Below are 17,786 nucleotides of genomic sequence, written 5' to 3' on the forward strand. Positions count from 1 at the left end.
TCATATGTGACTTCATAAATTTATTCAGAATATAATCATAATGTTGAAATGGCTCAAATGTTTCTAGTACTCGAAATACCGTTTAAACAAATTGAGACGAGGTATTCAATATATGTAAATTACAAAATCTGTGTATTCACAAAAGTATATTATTCTTATATTCTCAAAAAAAAAAAAAAAATTAAATAAATCGGAGGAGAAAAATATGAGAAGCTCGTACTGCGTACGATATACACGAGTATGCATGCAAAATTTTACGCTATATCCAATTATATCTTCTGAGATCTCGGCGTTCATGTAGATAGACGGACGGACGAAGAGGGCTATTTCGATTCAGCTCGTCGCCCTATTCAAGAATATACAATAATGATGAAAATAATAGGTACACTCCTAAAAATTTAACTTTATTGTGCTTGACTAAAATAATAGGTACACTTTACTTTGGTAAGTTGTATTCAAATTTTGGATTTTCAAATCTTAATCTTTTGTTATTTTATTTTTGGATTAATATCCTGTATATTCTCCTTAATTTTCTACAACTTTTTCTATCCGGTTAGGCATACTGCTAATCAAAGCGTGGCAGTTCTCATTCGCAATCTTCTGGGACACAGTCCCATAATTGGCGTTTATTGTCACACCTTTTCTTTGCCAATTTTCAATTCACTACACAAGTTTTTGAATGGATTCAGATCAGGAGAATGACTGGGCCAAGCGAGAGCGTCCATACCAAGTTTTTACTATTTTAGACAAGTGTTTCAGGCCGTTATCCTGTTGAAAAACCCAGCGCAGGGGCATGTTTTCCTCAGTATTTGTTAGCACTATATTTTCGAGAATACCCCTGTAGTCTGCTACTCTCATAATGTCAGATATTAGGAACATCAAACGATACAGAAGCAGCCCCACATCATAATGTTCCCACCGCCATGCTTCACTTTTTTTTTTTTTGTGTAGTGAGGATTAAATTCTTTACCTTTAGGGAGTCTGACATGTCTTGAATAGTCATTTCTATAAAGGCAAATTTTGGGTTCGTCGTTAAATAGGATAATATGCCACTTTTTTTGACGTTCAGATCTTTCCCAGGTGATGTGGTCTTTAGCAAAATTTTGCATCAATAAAAATACAATTCTTTTTTCATGTATCATATTGCCAGATTGCAGTTGTAGTCATCTCCCAAATCAATAAGCATTAATTATATTATCCATTACGGATAAAATGACCGTTGAAGACGAAAGGGTCGGATTTGGCACTTCTTTTAATGCGTTCTAATGTTGTTTTCGATGGACGTCTACGTGTTTTCTTTTATTGTGCCTTTAAAGCATTTTGCAAAAAATTAAGCGATATGTTCATCAGCTTCGCAAAGATTTGCCTTTCTCTCTACGGTTTTTAGCAATTCTCCGTTCCTCACTCGAACAATGAATATTTCGACCCATCGACATATGATAATAAGAATTGTTTTTCTACTTTTTTGTGTGAAGGATACTTACTATTTTATAACAATAAAAGCAACATTTCGTATTCTAAACGTTTTTTTCTGACTGTTGAAGTTCAGTGTACCTATTATATTAAGTAAGCTCTTTCGAGTTTTTTTTTTTTTTTTTTCAAAAATACCAAAAATTGTTAGTTATGAAGTCTTAGTTATATAGTCTCTAAAACTATTTTGGTGTACTTATTATTTTCATCATGAGTGTATATCTACTATGTGGAATCTGTGATGCCCCCTACTGCCTGTTACATACATTTTCACAAAAAGATTCTCTGATTTCCCATTTTCAATGTTTGCAGGGAATAAAAAATGCATTATATCAAAATTCAAGGTGACAAAAGTATTTTGACATATGATGAACAATTTAAATATTAGCTAAATTTTATGTTTCCACTTGACCGAATTAACTAATTTAAGTCTCCAACCAAATAAAAATAACATATGTAACCTAAAAAGAACAGAAAATATTAAAAATAGTATTATTTACAAGGCCAGCTATACCATTGAAACTATGAAAAACAGAAAGTTTTAAATGAAAACTTAAAATAAATATTAAAAGAGCTTAAATATAGTAGTTGTAATTACAATTATAATAATTCTTAAGAGACAAATTAGTAAAGAACAATTAAGAAAGCTCTAGCCCAGACTGCCTGACACAAGATCCTCTGAACCCTTCTAGGAAGAATTTAATAATTCTTGGCGACCTTCTGCTTACACAAGAAACACATACAAACACTCTCACAAATACACATAGGCAAGCACGCATATCCACGCATGGGCTGCAGTGAGGGCACTTCATGAAACTTTTAGATTGTGAATATATTGTTAAAATGCGTGCATTTGCCAAAGCTCAAGTCTCTAGTATTTGAAATACGCCTTTTACAAATAAATAACTGGTACTGAGGTAAGGGATAAATTATAACAGAAACTGAAATTCAATAAAATACATATACATTTAAAATTTTGGGACTCTAGCTCTAAAGGTGTAGGCGATACAATTAAATAACTTACTTTCGATAAGGTTTCTAATCGATACCAAAAAAATAACGGGATGAGTCATTGATTTTTGGAGATAAACTCGATATCCGCGCTATATACACAGACACTCCAAAAAAATTCAAGTCTCTAGCTCTTATATCTTCTGAAATTGACATTCATACATACGGACAGACGGACGGACAAACAGATAGGGCCAAATCGACACTGCTCGTCGCCCTGATCAAGAACATATATACTTTATGGGGTCTGCCACGCCTCCTTCTGCCTGTTACATACATTTTCACAAATCCTATACCCTGATTTCCTATTTTCAATGGGTTCAGTGTATAACAACTACGAGATCCCCTGAACCCTTCAAGCAATTGATATTTCAATAATTATTCGCGTCTTTCTACTTACACAAGGAACACACATACTCACAGACACATATAGGCACGCACGCATAAACACGCATGGGCTGCAGTGTAGGCTTACTATGGGAACTTAATTATTTAATAATTTTGCTTTTCGATGACCTTTCTTTATGAAACTTTTAGATTACGATTGTAGCATTAAAATGCGTGCATTTGCCAAAGTCTGTAGTATATCTAAGTACCTAAGAATTTACATATAAAATTTAGCGACTCTAGCTCTAAAGATGTTGGAGATATAATTTTATAACTGATTTTCGATAAGGATTTTATCGATAAAAATAACGGGATGATTTATCGATTTTTAGTGATAAACATGATATTCGCGCTATATAAATGGACATTTAAAAAAAATGAAGTCTCTAGCTCTATATCTCTTGAAATCGACGCGTTCATACATACGGACGGACAGGCAGACAGACAGGGCAATATAAACTCATCTCGTCGCCCTGATCAAGAATATATATAGTTTATGGGGTCTGCGATGATTCCTGCCTGTTACATACTTGTTTACTTGATTTCAGTTCAGAGTATAATTATTAAAGTTAACAATAAACAAAAACCAATATCTTGTGTGACCACCCTTTTGATTAACTACCATTTTTTTGGGGCTGATTCCACGAACTTTTTGGTTACTTCTAGAGTAATGGTATCTCATTCCTTAACCAATGCAGCTTTTATGACCGATTTGTTCAATATTTTGTGATTGCGAATGTTTATTTCCAAAATCGACCAAAAATTTTCGTTTACATTAAAATCAGGGCTGGCCTGGTGTTTTCATAACGTTCAGACATTTCCAGATCAGCCAAGTCTAGACTATTGTTGCAGTGTCTTTCAAGTCAATATCTTGGTGAATTCTGAAGTCCTCCTTTGTTCAGAGTTTCTGAGACTTTGAATTAAATTGGACTTCAAAATATCAAGATATTTGCCTTTATCCATTGTAGTCTCTATGAACTCCAAGTTCTCAACGCCTCCTGCTGATATACAGACCCAAACCATGTATTAGGCTTACGCCACACATATGAGGGCCCATCTAACCCAAACAAATTGAATGTGAACTCATCGCAAAATAAAACAGTGTTCTAGAATCAAATGTGCTTGTGCAAGTGCTCCTTAGCAAAGCTTAAGCGACACCTTTTCTTTTTGTCGCTTATAAAAGGCTTCTTGCGTGGTGCTCGGCCATTAAAGTTATGTGGCCGAAGCATACGGATAACAGTTTCTGGGTGACATGCCTTGCCCAACTCCTTCTTAACATCATTGGCCACTTGTCGAGCCGATAGCCTTGGGTTGTCACGGATTTTTCTCACAATATAGCGCTCGTCCATGGAATTAAAAATTTTGTTCGGAACATTTCTCCCCTTATCGTGGGTTCTATTTTCACGGACAAATCGGTATATGATGTTTTAAAATGTAGAACCACTAAATCCAACCATCAGCTATATTTCTACGGGAATGACAATTTTCAAAGTGTTTGAGAACAAGATCCCACTGCTCAATAGTTGTGCGTGGTCCCAAATTCACTTTCCTGCAAGTTGAGCTCTCAAAATTCAGCGCAAATTTATTTCATCATACTGTGAAAACAGCAAATAAAGTATTAACCAAGAATATAAAAGGATAAAGTTTTATCCGATTTGCAACGCCCCCAATGGGTGTAGATTTTAGGTGGACAACGGAAATCTACATTCCGAATTTCCGCTCTCTAGCTTTTCAAGTAAATTCTAGTATATCGAATAATGCAGTTTTCGATTTGCTACGCCCCTAGACTATACACATTTATTTATTAATATTTATACTCATCGGCATCGGTATTTGTAGCGATCAACTAAGGAATTTAAGGGGGCTATCCCCAGACGAATTTGTTACACGAACATGTTCGCCGAGTTTGTCTACTAACTATGCGAACATTTTCACAAACATGTTCGCGAGCATCATTTTAAAACAAATTTCAGACTGTGAACATGCCAGCGGAAGAAAACAAAATCGAGCTTAAGCTTAAAATAAAAGAAAGACCTGACTTTGCGCCTCATTTTATTTTTTCGAGTTCCCGCCTGTATGAAGCGTGCAGACAATTTACATTTGCTTTAACGGCATTAATTGTGTCGTTTTCTTCGACAACTTTATATTTTAATTATGATTTGTCCCATGATTTGTTGCGCAGTTTTATATTTTGATTGTTTTCGCTTTTATTTTGCCACAAAGTCGGCTCATTTTGAAAATAATCAAGAAATTATCGGTTCATTCTGGCCTATGTTGACTGTCCGAAATATTTCTAGGAATCATGTTCGTGCGAACACTCGAATCCATTGTCGAACATGCTCGCACGAACACCCGTAAGATAGAAACATTTCTATTTTCATCTGAACACAAACGAACACTCCTATCCACATTCGAATATTTCACGAACACAACATGTTCGTGTAACAAATTCGTCTGTGGATAGCCCCCTTTATATGCGTGTGCCACTTATTTATATAAATAAACTTAGATAGACATTCATATGACGGAAGGAAAATTCTTTATAAAACTTACACAAGTAAGGAAGCTCTAGTCGAGACTGATCGACTACGAGATCCCCTGAACCCTTCTAGAAAGAATTCAAAATTTCTTGTCGACTTTTTGCTTACACAAGTGTGTCACACACACATAAACTTTTGTTTGTTCAGCATTCGACCATCTCGGTCGCATGAAGTGAAATGATTGTGCTTTCGTATATTTTCGTAGCTCGAACTCAAAAATGAAGAGCCGAGCAAATACGAAGTTGTGTGGAACGCAATGCTCGGAAAAAAGTGGGCAAAAAGCTTTACGCTAATTGTCCGGACAATGTGATCTATGGTTAGTGATATAAATAACATTTTTATTTTTTAATAGGTAAAAATGTATTAGGAGTAGTTATCGATTTTTGGAGAAAAACTCGATAGCTCTCATATCTTCGGAGATCGACGCGTTCATACATACGGATGGGCGGACAGACAGACAGAGAAGGCGTAGCCTCACGCCTCCTTCTCCCTGTTAGATACCTTTAACAAAACCATCATATGTACCATGATTTGCCCATTGAAAATGAATAGCTGTCGATAATTTACCAATTTTAATCGATTATTCCTTGCTTTTTGTTTCTGACTAGAGACTTGAAAGTTCGTGCATGTTTTCAATGGCTTCAATTGAATAAAATATTTACTAGTTTTAATATATGATGGGTTAAAACTTACCTCCACAGCCTCCACATACTTTTATTAATGTGTTTGGATGTATTAACTGTTGGTTATTAAATTCATTCGAGGACTCATCCATAAACGACAATTGAGACGAAGAGATATTTGAATTACTTTCAGCAATATCCTTTGCGTTGCTGGTTCTATAGCCAACAACTACTGAAGGGAAATTTTCCGGACTAGAGGAATCTTGCTGATGCGCCGCCAGTATATCAGTATATGAATGGAACGATGCATTCATTGCAAAATTTTGCGATAGATATTATCTATAAAGGCATATAGGGGCTGTTTATTGCACGATGGACTCTGGAAAAATACAAACGTATATCGTGTATTTTATTATTAATAATACAATTAGTAAAAATATTTAGTTACTGCAAAAAGTATTTTTTTATATTAGTTTACAAAGTGTATAAAAGTAACACTCACTGGAGACCGAAGAATCAGAAAATACATTTCTAGGGCGTACTGGCAAAATAGATGTACAAGACAACCATTTATTCCTTATCAGTCCAGGAAATGCATATTTTCCAAGTACAGAGGAACCTGTTTACAAAGACGCTCAAAGGACCGACGATCTTACGTCCCTATACCCGGAGGACGCTTGAACCACAAGGAGCAAGAAATATATTTTTGTTTGTCAAAATAAAAAAATTTAAAAATGTATTTCAATAACATGGTATAGAAACATATGTGTGACGTTGCCATTGAAGTTTGTCTTATTCTCTCTCTGTCTTAGCAGCATTTGTGTTGCTGCTATGCACACAAGAGCGCCTTTTAACGCTTAACTGTTTTGTTATTTCGCTGTATTTTGTTTTTATTTTTTTGCGGTACGTCGTAATACCCGGTACATGACCGAAAAATATGAGGCTCTTTCATAAAAGTTTGTATGGGGAACAACCAACACATACAAGTGGGCATGGGCATCGGCATATAATTTTGGATCGATCTTTATTTATATCATAATAATAAGACCCCGTGAAAAATAGCAACTTTCTTGTTTTATAGCTGTAGACGATACAGCTACAACTCTCTAGCTCTTCAACCAATTCGATTAACTTCATACCGGAAAATTCATCATCGCTTTGCCACGCCCCCAACGGGCGGATCGGGAATATTTTGACACACTATACACACAATATTTTCACATTAATATTTATTAAATAAAGTGAGACAAAAAATTAACAATGGTGATAAAAAAATATTAATAATAATTAAACCCTCCTTTAACATCTGCAAGCGTCTAGGGATCAATCTACCCAAATTTTGTAATATTTATATTGAAACATCCTGGTAAACTCCTCAAACCTTAGCAATCCGTATCCTTGGGCGTTCTTGATAAGTCTAAACTACGTTTTACTTTTGCCTAAGGCCACACATTCTCTATAATATTGAGATCAAGGCTCTGAGGTGGCCATTTAATGTATTGACTGCAATATTCCCCGAAAATTAAGTTATATGGACCTGGTGGCACGGAAAATTGTCCTGCTGCTGGATACATGATTTTCCAATGAGCCGATGACCGGAATTGAGGGGTCATTCAGCACACGTAAGTAATTATCCTTAATTTTTCCAATAATTAATATCAAATTGGAGAGTCTATTGACACATGCGAACTCCCAGACCATTACCGAATCTTCACCATGTGACTCCCGTTCGTATATAGGTCTCTATTTTTACGAATATTCTTTGGCAACCTGCTATAAATCGCTTTTCTTTTATCCATGGTACTCAAAGCAACTATCGTCCATCCATAATACTTTTCCCCAGAATAATTGCGGCTTGCCTATGAAGGTTTTAGGAAATAACGTTGTTATTTTATTTTATAGTGATACTAGCTGACCCGGCAAACGTTGCTTTGCCTCCAGCGAACGCTTATATGCCATGGTGAATTCATCCCAGACAATAATTTTACATTGTTTCAGCACAATGGTCATGGATGATTTTTTTTTTTAATGTTACAAACTGCATATGGATTATTTTGAATGTTCAGTGGCAGCTTGAATGCCGAATGAGCTGTTCTGCCTCCATCTTATTAAGTAGCTGCAATGCCAGATGATGCAACGGCTAATGCGATGCCTTACTTTGCTCGTATCTCGGAAAAAAGTAACGAAATAAAGAATGTTTTGCCACCCATAAAGTGAAATTGTAAATATAAGGCTCGATTGGTATTGCACTACAAGAAAAAAAAACCCGAATTTTTGGCATAAATGCAATTTTTGTGTGTTGATTTTTAAACTTTTTTTAATTTTCCAATAATAAACACCTTAGCTAAAGTAACAAGTAAGAAGGCTCCAGTCGAGACTGCTCGACTAGGAGATACCCTGAACCCTCTAAGCTGATATTCTAATCATTCTGCACTTCTTTTATGCACACATACATACGCATGCATCCACACGCACGCATAAGCCTACGCTCTGCTAGCTGCGCAGTAAGCAGCGACTGCGCTTGGGCTGCACTGCAGTGTGGGCAATATTATGAGAATTTATTTGTTGAATATTTTCTTTTGTAGACACACAATCTTAATTAAACTTTCAGAGCATAATGTGTGTACATTCCAAAGCATAAGTCTCTAGTACTTGAAATGCGTTTTTTACAAATTGGGGGCGAAGAGGGCGTGGTATCCAAAATCTGTAAATTCCAAAATCTTTCTATCTATTAACTTTATATACAACGCAAATTTGAAGACTCCAGGTCTGAAAGTGTTCAAATTAGACTAAAAAAGTTATCGGATAAGTTATCGAAAAAATAAAGTAAGCTCGTACTGCGTATGGTATACACGAGTATGCATTTCAGCTCTCTAGCTCTTATAACTTCTGAGATCGACGCACTCATACGGACGGACGGACCAGCTCGTCGTGCTGATCAAGAATATATATACTTTTTCACAAAACCATTATAGCCTGATTTCCCATTTTCAATTGGTTCAGGGTATAAAAAGTATTTTTTTTTTTAATTTTTCTGAACTGTCCCTACTATTTAACGTAGGATTGAAGGTCACCGGACCTAGAATTACTCTGTATGCAAAAAAAAAAAAGCGCGGGAAAATTTGTGCAACTTTCAAGTTTAATGCTGCGGTAAATAAAAAGAAAACTTTAAACTTTAACAATTAAGAAAACTCTAGTCGAGAGTGCTCGACTAGATCCTACACAGAGCCAAACTAATAAAAATGCTCATTTAGTATGGCTAAAATTTCAATTTCGATGTATTTAAAAATATAAATGAAATACAAAACACATTTAATAAAATATGTATACAACAATATTTTGAAACAATTAAAAAAATTACCACCAGTTGCGCGCTCGGGACTTCTCGATCGAGCGCCAAGCCGCTACTCCCTATGTCACTTTAATTTTGAAAACTGCGCTGGCAAAACTCAAATAGAAATTAACTGTTGCGCCGCTCGGGTTTGGAACCCGCGACCTCTAGATCGAGCGCGACGCCGCTACTCACTACGCCACCTCACTTTTGGATGCTGCGCTGGCAAAACTTAAATAGATTCACTGCTGCAGAACTAAACCAAACTAACAGCTGATGTGATCCTAAGAATGATCTAGAAGTTTGAATGTATGTGAGCACACTTATACGAATATGTTGTAGCTGCTGCACGTGCGTTTGTTAATTGGCCAAACATTTTATTATTTATTAACGTCGATTGACTTACTGGAATTTAATAATATTTAATATTGTATTGAATATTTGACAAATTTAAACAAGTAAGAAAGCTCTAGTCGAGAGTGCCCGACTACGAGATCCCCTGAACCCTTCGAGCAATAGCTGTTTCAATCATTTTTCGCGTCTTTCTGCTTACACAAGACACACACACGCACACACACACGCACACACACACACACGCGCATACACAAACAGGCATATACACACACATAATACACATACGCACACACACAGAGATACGCACGCACGCATAAACACGCATTGGCTGCAGTGGTGGCTTACTAAGGGAACTTAATTGCTCAATAACTTTTCTTGTGGATGTAGTTTCTTCATGAAACTTTCAGATTATGATTATAACATGGATATGTATGTATTTGCCAAAGCACAAATCTCTAGTATTTGAAATACGCCTTTTACAAATGTGAGGGTGAGGGGGTGAATTAGGGGTGGGGGGTAAATTTTGACAAAAACCGAAATTGTATAAAATGCATATGAGTATACATAAAAAAATTGGAGACTCTAACTTTAAAGATATAGGAGATATACATTTAATACTGGTTTTCGATAAAGTTTTCAATCGATAACAAAAAACCGGGGTAATTTATCGATATTTAAAGCAAAACTCGATATGCGCGTGCTATACACGGACCTAGGAAAAAAAATTCAAGTCTCTAGCTCTTATATCTTCTGAGATCGACGCGTTCAAACATACGGACAGACGGACAGGGCTAAATCGACTCAGCTCGTCGCCCTGATCAAGAATATATATACTTTATGGGGTCTGCCACACCTCCTTCTGCCTGTTACATACATTTAACAAAACCATTATACCCTGATTTCCCATTTTCAATGGGTTCAGGATATAACAAGTAAGAAGACTCTAGTCGAGACTGCTCGACTAGGAGATACCCTGAACCCTCTAATCTGATATTCTAATCAGTCTGCACTTCTTTTCGACACACATACATACACACGCACGTATTAAAACGCGCTCAGCTAACTGCGCTTGGGCTGCGCTGTAGTGTGGGCAACATTATAAGTATTTATTTGTTGAATAATTTAATTTCTAGACGTACAATCTTAATGTAATTGTATGGTGAAAATGTGTGTACATTCCAAAGCACACGTCTCTAGTACTTGAAATACGCCTTTTACAAAGGTGAGGGTGAGGGGGTGGATATAGGGGCGGGGAGTAAATTACTACAAAAATCGAAATTATATAAAATACATATAAGTCTACATATAAAATTTGCAAGCTCTAGCTCTAAAGGTGTAGGAGATATAATTAAATAACTAGCTTTCGATAAGGTTTTGATCGATAATAAAATATCGGGAGTAGTTATCGATAAATACAGAAAAACTTGATATGCGCGTGATATACACGGACCTAGGAAAAAATTTCAAGTCTCTAGCTCTTATATCTTCTGAGATCGACGCGTTCATACATACGGACGGACGGACGACTCAGCTCGTCGCCCTGATCAAGAATATATATACTTTGTGGGGTCTGCCACGCCTCCTTCTGCCTGTTACATACTTTTAACAAAACCATTATACCCTGATTTCCCATTGAAAATGGGTTCAGGATATAAAAATTAACAACCATTCACAATTAGCTATACTGGCATCTGACTTGAACTTGAATGTTTTTATTCGATAACAAGTAAGAACGTTGCAGTCGGGCGATACCGATTGCAGAAGACTCATTCACAGCCCAAACGCTGTCAACCAGAGTATATAGTGCAATGCGCAGCAAAAAACACGGCATGATGCCATTAAAATTGGAAAATCATCGATAGCTATTGCATTCAAATTACATACATATATAATTTATACAATTTTGATTTTTATTATATATTTATATCCATACATTGGATACCGGCTTCAAGCTAACAGCAGATTAGCGCGATTTTCCTATGCTTGTGCACACACTCATCGTCTATTCTATGCGTACAGACAGAAGCGCGCCTTTTCTCACATTTTTAGAATTTCGATTGATTTCTGGACTTTCTAGCCGTTACTGTAGTTTTGTCTGATGACGCTCTCTTATTAAGCTATTTTAGCAACTGATTGCTAGAGCAAAGCAGTGGCGCGGGTGCTAAGGGCGACGCGAGTAATGTTAGAGTAGGGGAGGTTCGAACCTCTACTATGTTATAATTTTTTTTTCATACATATTTCGTTTTTTATAAAATAGATATTTTATTGGGAAGGTGCGAGCTTGACTTAATGGCACTTAATACTTTTCTTTTTCGTAGTCGAATAATTTTATAAGTTTAAATTTGTTTCTTCTTAAATAGCCCTCAAATACATATACGCAAATACATACATATGTATATATAATTATATATGTAAGCCTGCACGCATAGCATCAAGCATTCCAGCCTTATACACGCGCTCATTTGTATGTGTGTATGTATGTACACATAAATGCGTACTCTAGCATATTCTAAGAATCTCGCTGCGATTGATTTGTCTTTGCATTGTTTTTTTTTTTTTAATTTCCAACCACCACTCTGGCTTTTCTTTACTATGTTGCGTCATAGCAATAATGTCATTTCGTTTTAACTACTATTAATTGAAACGACGCGGTGGTGCTGTAGGCTGAAGCGCCGACGATCTTTATTTTAGTTATTTTGAAAAACATGCTGTTTGGGTTGGGTGCGAGTTCAAATCCCGCTGAAAACACTTTTTTGTAAATTGCAAATTTTTGTTATTTTAGCTTTTTTATATTTTATTAATTTTATAAAAATGTTTCCTTCCGTGCTATCAATGCCTATTAAGCCTACTTATGTGTACATATACATAAATAGATGGCTGACGCATATAAATGTCGCAATTCGGGCACTGTAAATGCCGATTGGCCGTAGACTCCTCAATTTTAGCCAGTTCTTAGAACGAGCAACCGGTTACCTAAATGCAAAATTTGAATTCTTACGCTCAAAAAATGTGAAAATTACAGGGTATTTTTCGATATGCCACGCCTTTAAAAAGGCATAAAAATTATTTTTGGGGCATCGATAGAGGAGGCCACCAGTAACTTAACTATCCAAATTTGAAGCTTCTAGCTCTTAAACTGTAGGATATATAAACTTTTGCGGTTTGCCACGCCCCCTATAGGCGGACATATATCTACCATAGCTCGTTGGACGTGGGTGGTCAACCCGCGTATATATACAAAATTTCAGGTCTCTAGCATCAATAGTGCCTAAAATATAGCAGAATCACTATATCTTCAGGTCCGATTTGCCACGCCCCTAGTGGGCGTAGATATATATATATTTTTCATCTATCTTCATAGAATTAAAACATCAGCTTACATGCAAAATTTCAGTATTCTAGGTTTATAACTTTAGGGGATACAGTTTTATCCGATTTGCCACGCCCCTAATGGGCGGAGATATATCCGCCATAGCTTGTGGTCGGCGCGGACCTACATACCAAATTTCAGCTTTCTAGCTCTTCAACAAACATGATTTCTTGTATATCGGAAAATGCATTTTCTGATTTGCCACGCCCCTAGTGGGCGGATCGGGAAAATTTTAACACTTTATAAATCGGAGATATACACGAGTATGTGTTCCAAATTTCAAGTCTCTAGCTTCAATAGCGCCGAAATAGATTGCGTTCATACGGACAGACGGACGGACAGCAAGACGGACATTGCACAAAACCAATACACTCATTTCACTTTCGTGAATGAGTCTAAAAATATAACGGGATGATTTATCGAATTTTAAAGGCAAACTTGAAATCAAGTCTCTAGCTTTTTTATCTTCTGAAATCGACGCGTTCAAGCATACGGACAGGGCTAAGTCGACTTAGCTCGTCACCCTGATCAAGAATATGTATACTTTATGGGGTCTCCCAAGCCTCCTTCTGCATACATACTTTTAACATTAACATTTTAACTATTATACCCCGATTTCCCATTTTAAATGGGTTCAGGGTGTAATAAGTTATGGGTGAGTTAATTTCAGTTCGAATTATATTTACAAGAATAAGAATGATAATAATTTCGTACGGTTTGACAAAGAGGTTTTGAGAGACATCTATGTCACATTCTTCTTTCAACTCTAGACCTCTTACCGAAATATATATAATATGTAGCATATGTATAAAATATGTAGCATTCACTTTTCTTAGAATAAGCCGTTCTACTCGTCTAGTTACATATATTTTTTTCGGCTCTCCTCTTGTCTTTAAAAGCAGCCTGTTTTCTTTCTCGGCCTGGTTTATGACATTAAAAACTGTTCTCCTAGTTACAGAAAACATCTCCATTAATTCTGGAACGGATTTGCCCATTTCGTGGTTTTAGTAGATGAGCTGCACTATCTCAAAGCTTAATCGCTTAAATGCTTAACAAGAAAAAATGTTCAATCAAATCGCAAGAAATGTAAAACAAATGTAAGCAAACGGTAAAGTACCGTTACTTCTAAGAACAAGAGCAAATTAGATGAGCAATATGATCACTGTTATTTATGAGTGATCTTTCTTTTTGTTGATTTTATACTTATTCAGGAAGTGAATGAAGTGAGATCGACGCGTCCATACATACGGACATGGCTAAATCGATTCAGTTCGTCTGCCACTCCTCCTTCTACCTGTTACATACTTTTAACAAAATCCTGATTTTCTATTTTCAATGGGTACAGGGTATAAAAAATTGTTTTCGTAGATCCGCGCCTACGTCGTCTGGCAAATATTTTGTTTAATAAATTCTAACTAATAAAACTCTCTGTTACCTATTCTATTGAATATTATATACTATTATATTGTAACTGACTTTAAAAAGAGAATTTGGAAGATCATCTTTATTTAGTTATAATATGTTAAAATTATGTATGTAAGCACCGCTGGATGTCTATTTCTTTGTCTAACATTATTCTCATGTTAAGTTCTGTTAATTGTAACGGAGATTCATTCGTGTATGCTTTAAGTTCATTTTCGGCTGCCTGCGCTGCAGCATATATTCATTTGTATTTTTTAGTCTCTAATAAACCTCTGAATCGAATATAATACGTTCTGTGATTGAGACATTCACACATACGGACTTTTAGTTACATACATATATGTATGTACATACAAACATATGTATGTATATTAATTTGTGGATGCAATGCCTCCTGTCACCTGTTACATTTATTTCCTGAAAGTTATTAAGCATATATGTATCTAACTTCCTCAATAGCCTGCATTATAGTATTTTAAAACTTACCTACTCAGTGGATAAAAACAATGCGCATTCTGCTAGAGGCATTAAATTTTTTAAATAAATATATTTATATAATATATTTATTGGTACATGGATTATTTGCTGTTTCCCTTGTACTTAACTAATAAAAACAAGTAAGAACGTTGCAGTCGGGCGTTACCGACTGCGGAATACTCATTCACATCCCATCAAAAATTTAGTAGTTAAGTTTCGCTCTAATACTGTAGAATATACAGGTTTTTCCAAATTGCCACGCCCCAACTGGGCATAGACACCTCATTTTTGGTCAGCTAACGAGATAACAGTACTCTAACTGCAAAGTTTGAATGCTTACTCTCAAAGAAAGTGAAAATTACAGGGTATTTTTCGATATGCCACGCCCCTAAAGAGGCGTAAAAATTATTTTTTGGGGGAATCGATAGAGAAGGCTACCAGTAACTCAACTATCCTAATTTGATAGCTTCTAGCTTCTAGGATATATAAACATTTGCGGCTTGCCACCCCCCTGTGGGCGGACATATATCCGACAAAACTTTTTGGTCTTGGGTGATCAGCCCGAGTAAATATACAAAATTTGAGATCTCTGGCATCAATAGTGTGCAAAATATAGCAGAATTCGAAAAATCACTATATCTTCAGGTCCGATTTGCCACGCCCCTAATGGGCGTAGACTTATAATTTAGAATTAATAGAATCATAACATTAGCTGACATGCAAAATTTCAGCATTCTAGGTTTACAACTTTAGGAGATACAGTTTTATCTGATTTGCCAAGCCCCCAATGAGCGGAGATATATCCGCCATAGCTGGTGATCTTGGGTGGTCGACGCGGACCTACATACCAAATTTCAGCTTTCTAGCTCTTTAACTAACATGATTTCTGGTATATCGGAAAATGCATTTTCTGATTTGCCACGCCCCTAGTGGGCAGATCGGGAAAATTTTAACACTTTATGAAAAGGAGATATATACGAATATGTGTTCCAAATTTCAAGTCTCTAGCTTCAATAGCGCCGAAATAAATTGCGTTCATACGGACAGACGGACGGACAGCAAAACGGACATTGCACAAAACCAATATACAGATTCACTTTCGTGAATGAGTATAAATATGAACTTCAATTCAACTGCAATAATTACCTTTCGATAGTCACAAGTGAAACCTAGAGCTATGTAAACAATGACATGTACATATGTAAATATATTCATTGCGTACATAAAACAAAAATAAGTAGTATGCATAAATACAATCGAGCGAAAAGTACTTATGTTTATAAGTTCATGCATATGTATGTATGTATATGCATTCACGATTTGAAAATGTTTATGAATATGTAGCCATATTTGATTCTGCAATAAACGACAGTTCTTTTTGTTCGGCAATAAGAGTATGTCATACATACATATTTACTTGTTGATGATATATCTGTTCAAATAACCACAACCTTGATAAGGATCAAATTACTTCATGTGGATATTGACTAAAATGCATTGGATATTATAATTCACATTATGTACATAATCATTTTTAGCTACATACAATTAAAATGCATAACGTTCATCAATATGGATATGTATACATTTAGGAGGATAATTCACTAATACACGACTAATAACCGGAAATTTCCTAATAGAGAAACTCACATTTTAAGACTCAATATTTAAATCGACATTCCAGTAATCACTTCAGATTTAACTTGAAACGAGATGTTTTGATAATAAATATCGCTCCAAATGCTAAATACAAAATTACAGAGATGGAACTTACTGGCAATCGATAACTTTTTATGTATTGTAGGTGTTATTATAATCAGTGCAAAATATTTTAGCAGTGATAATTATCCCGTTTTTACAATATTTTGCGTACATATAACAGTGAACATGAGGAATGATTTTTTATGTGTATGTTTATGTATTATTAAATTATTAATTTTGTAAATGAGCAGCATTTCATTTTTATTCTCATTCGCGAAAGTGAATTATTATACTGAGCATAGAACACATAGACTAGACATGTAGAACAAATTTTTGTACAGCAATGTTAAGTTGGTCGACGACTATACTTCGTATTTGCTCGGCTCGGTCGCTGGAGGTTCGAGCAGTGAAAATATTGCACGACAAAGTCAGTGCGCTGCAAGCGCTCAAACGAAATGGTCTTATTCTTATATGAAGCACAGCTATGCGCTATTTGTCCTACTCTCTCTATGGTCTTTCAAATCACCGAATTCAGCAGCGTACAAAAATTGAAATTTGTTCGCGACGATCGAAACTCTTTCCTTTGAGTGAAGGGTATACCTAAATCATAAATGCGTTTGTCAGGCTCATGCAAACAAAATGTAAGCGTTTGTATGGTTATTCGTGGGAAGGGTAGGAAAGCGTTGATACTCATGAAAATGTTTTCGTGACGAGCATGCACACACACATTTACAGTACACACTACGGGACTACCACGGATGATTGATGAACATATTGAAAAAGAATTGAGTTTCGCGACGCACGCATACTAAAGCTCATACTGTAAATGTGTGTGTGCATGCTCGTCGCGAAATTTGCCTGAGCAAATTGCCCAAAATTTACCGCCGATCGACCTTGTGCAGTAGGCACATACATACATACATGCATATGTGTATGTATGTATGGAATGGGAAGATAATTGTCTCTCGATTTAATAGTTTGCAAATTATGTATGGTTTGCATTGTAGAGTGACTGTCAAATAGGCCTTTATGACTTAATATGACATGTGTATTTCATGTCCCATTTGAAGTTTTTATAGTCTGCAACCCGAAATATTCCA

General features: G+C 35.8%; 1 protein-coding gene and 1 long non-coding RNA gene across 6 annotated transcripts in view; both read right to left on the reverse strand.

Annotated features, from left to right (window-relative positions):
• Window positions 1-16,744, reverse strand: part of LOC6578216 (LIM domain transcription factor LMO4) — a 58,648-nt gene extending 41,904 nt beyond the window's left edge. Inside the window, exons 1-3 of one of the 5 annotated variants that reach the window (XM_032728840.2) lie at window positions 16,532-16,616; window positions 16,395-16,472; window positions 6,102-6,410 (exon numbers count right to left, since the gene is read on the reverse strand). In XM_032728840.2, the coding sequence (XP_032584731.1) occupies window positions 6,102-6,345 (244 nt within the window). In that variant the 5' untranslated portion in view covers window positions 6,346-6,410; window positions 16,395-16,472; window positions 16,532-16,616. The other 4 variants (XM_002004096.4, XM_044011445.1, XM_032728841.2 and 1 more) reach the window with 4 other exon arrangements.
• LOC116803865 lies at window positions 384-5,771 on the reverse strand. The gene is made up of 2 exons (XR_004363873.2): window positions 3,491-5,771; window positions 384-1,931 (listed from the first exon to the last, which is right to left on the reverse strand). It is a non-coding gene; the product is annotated as an uncharacterized LOC116803865 (long non-coding RNA).
• Window positions 16,745-17,786: the final 1,042 nt, after the last annotated feature.

This window comes from Drosophila mojavensis, unplaced genomic scaffold, assembly GCF_018153725.1.
Source record: "Drosophila mojavensis isolate 15081-1352.22 unplaced genomic scaffold, ASM1815372v1 contig_108, whole genome shotgun sequence".
Lineage (NCBI taxonomy): Eukaryota > Metazoa > Arthropoda > Insecta > Diptera > Drosophilidae > Drosophila > Drosophila mojavensis.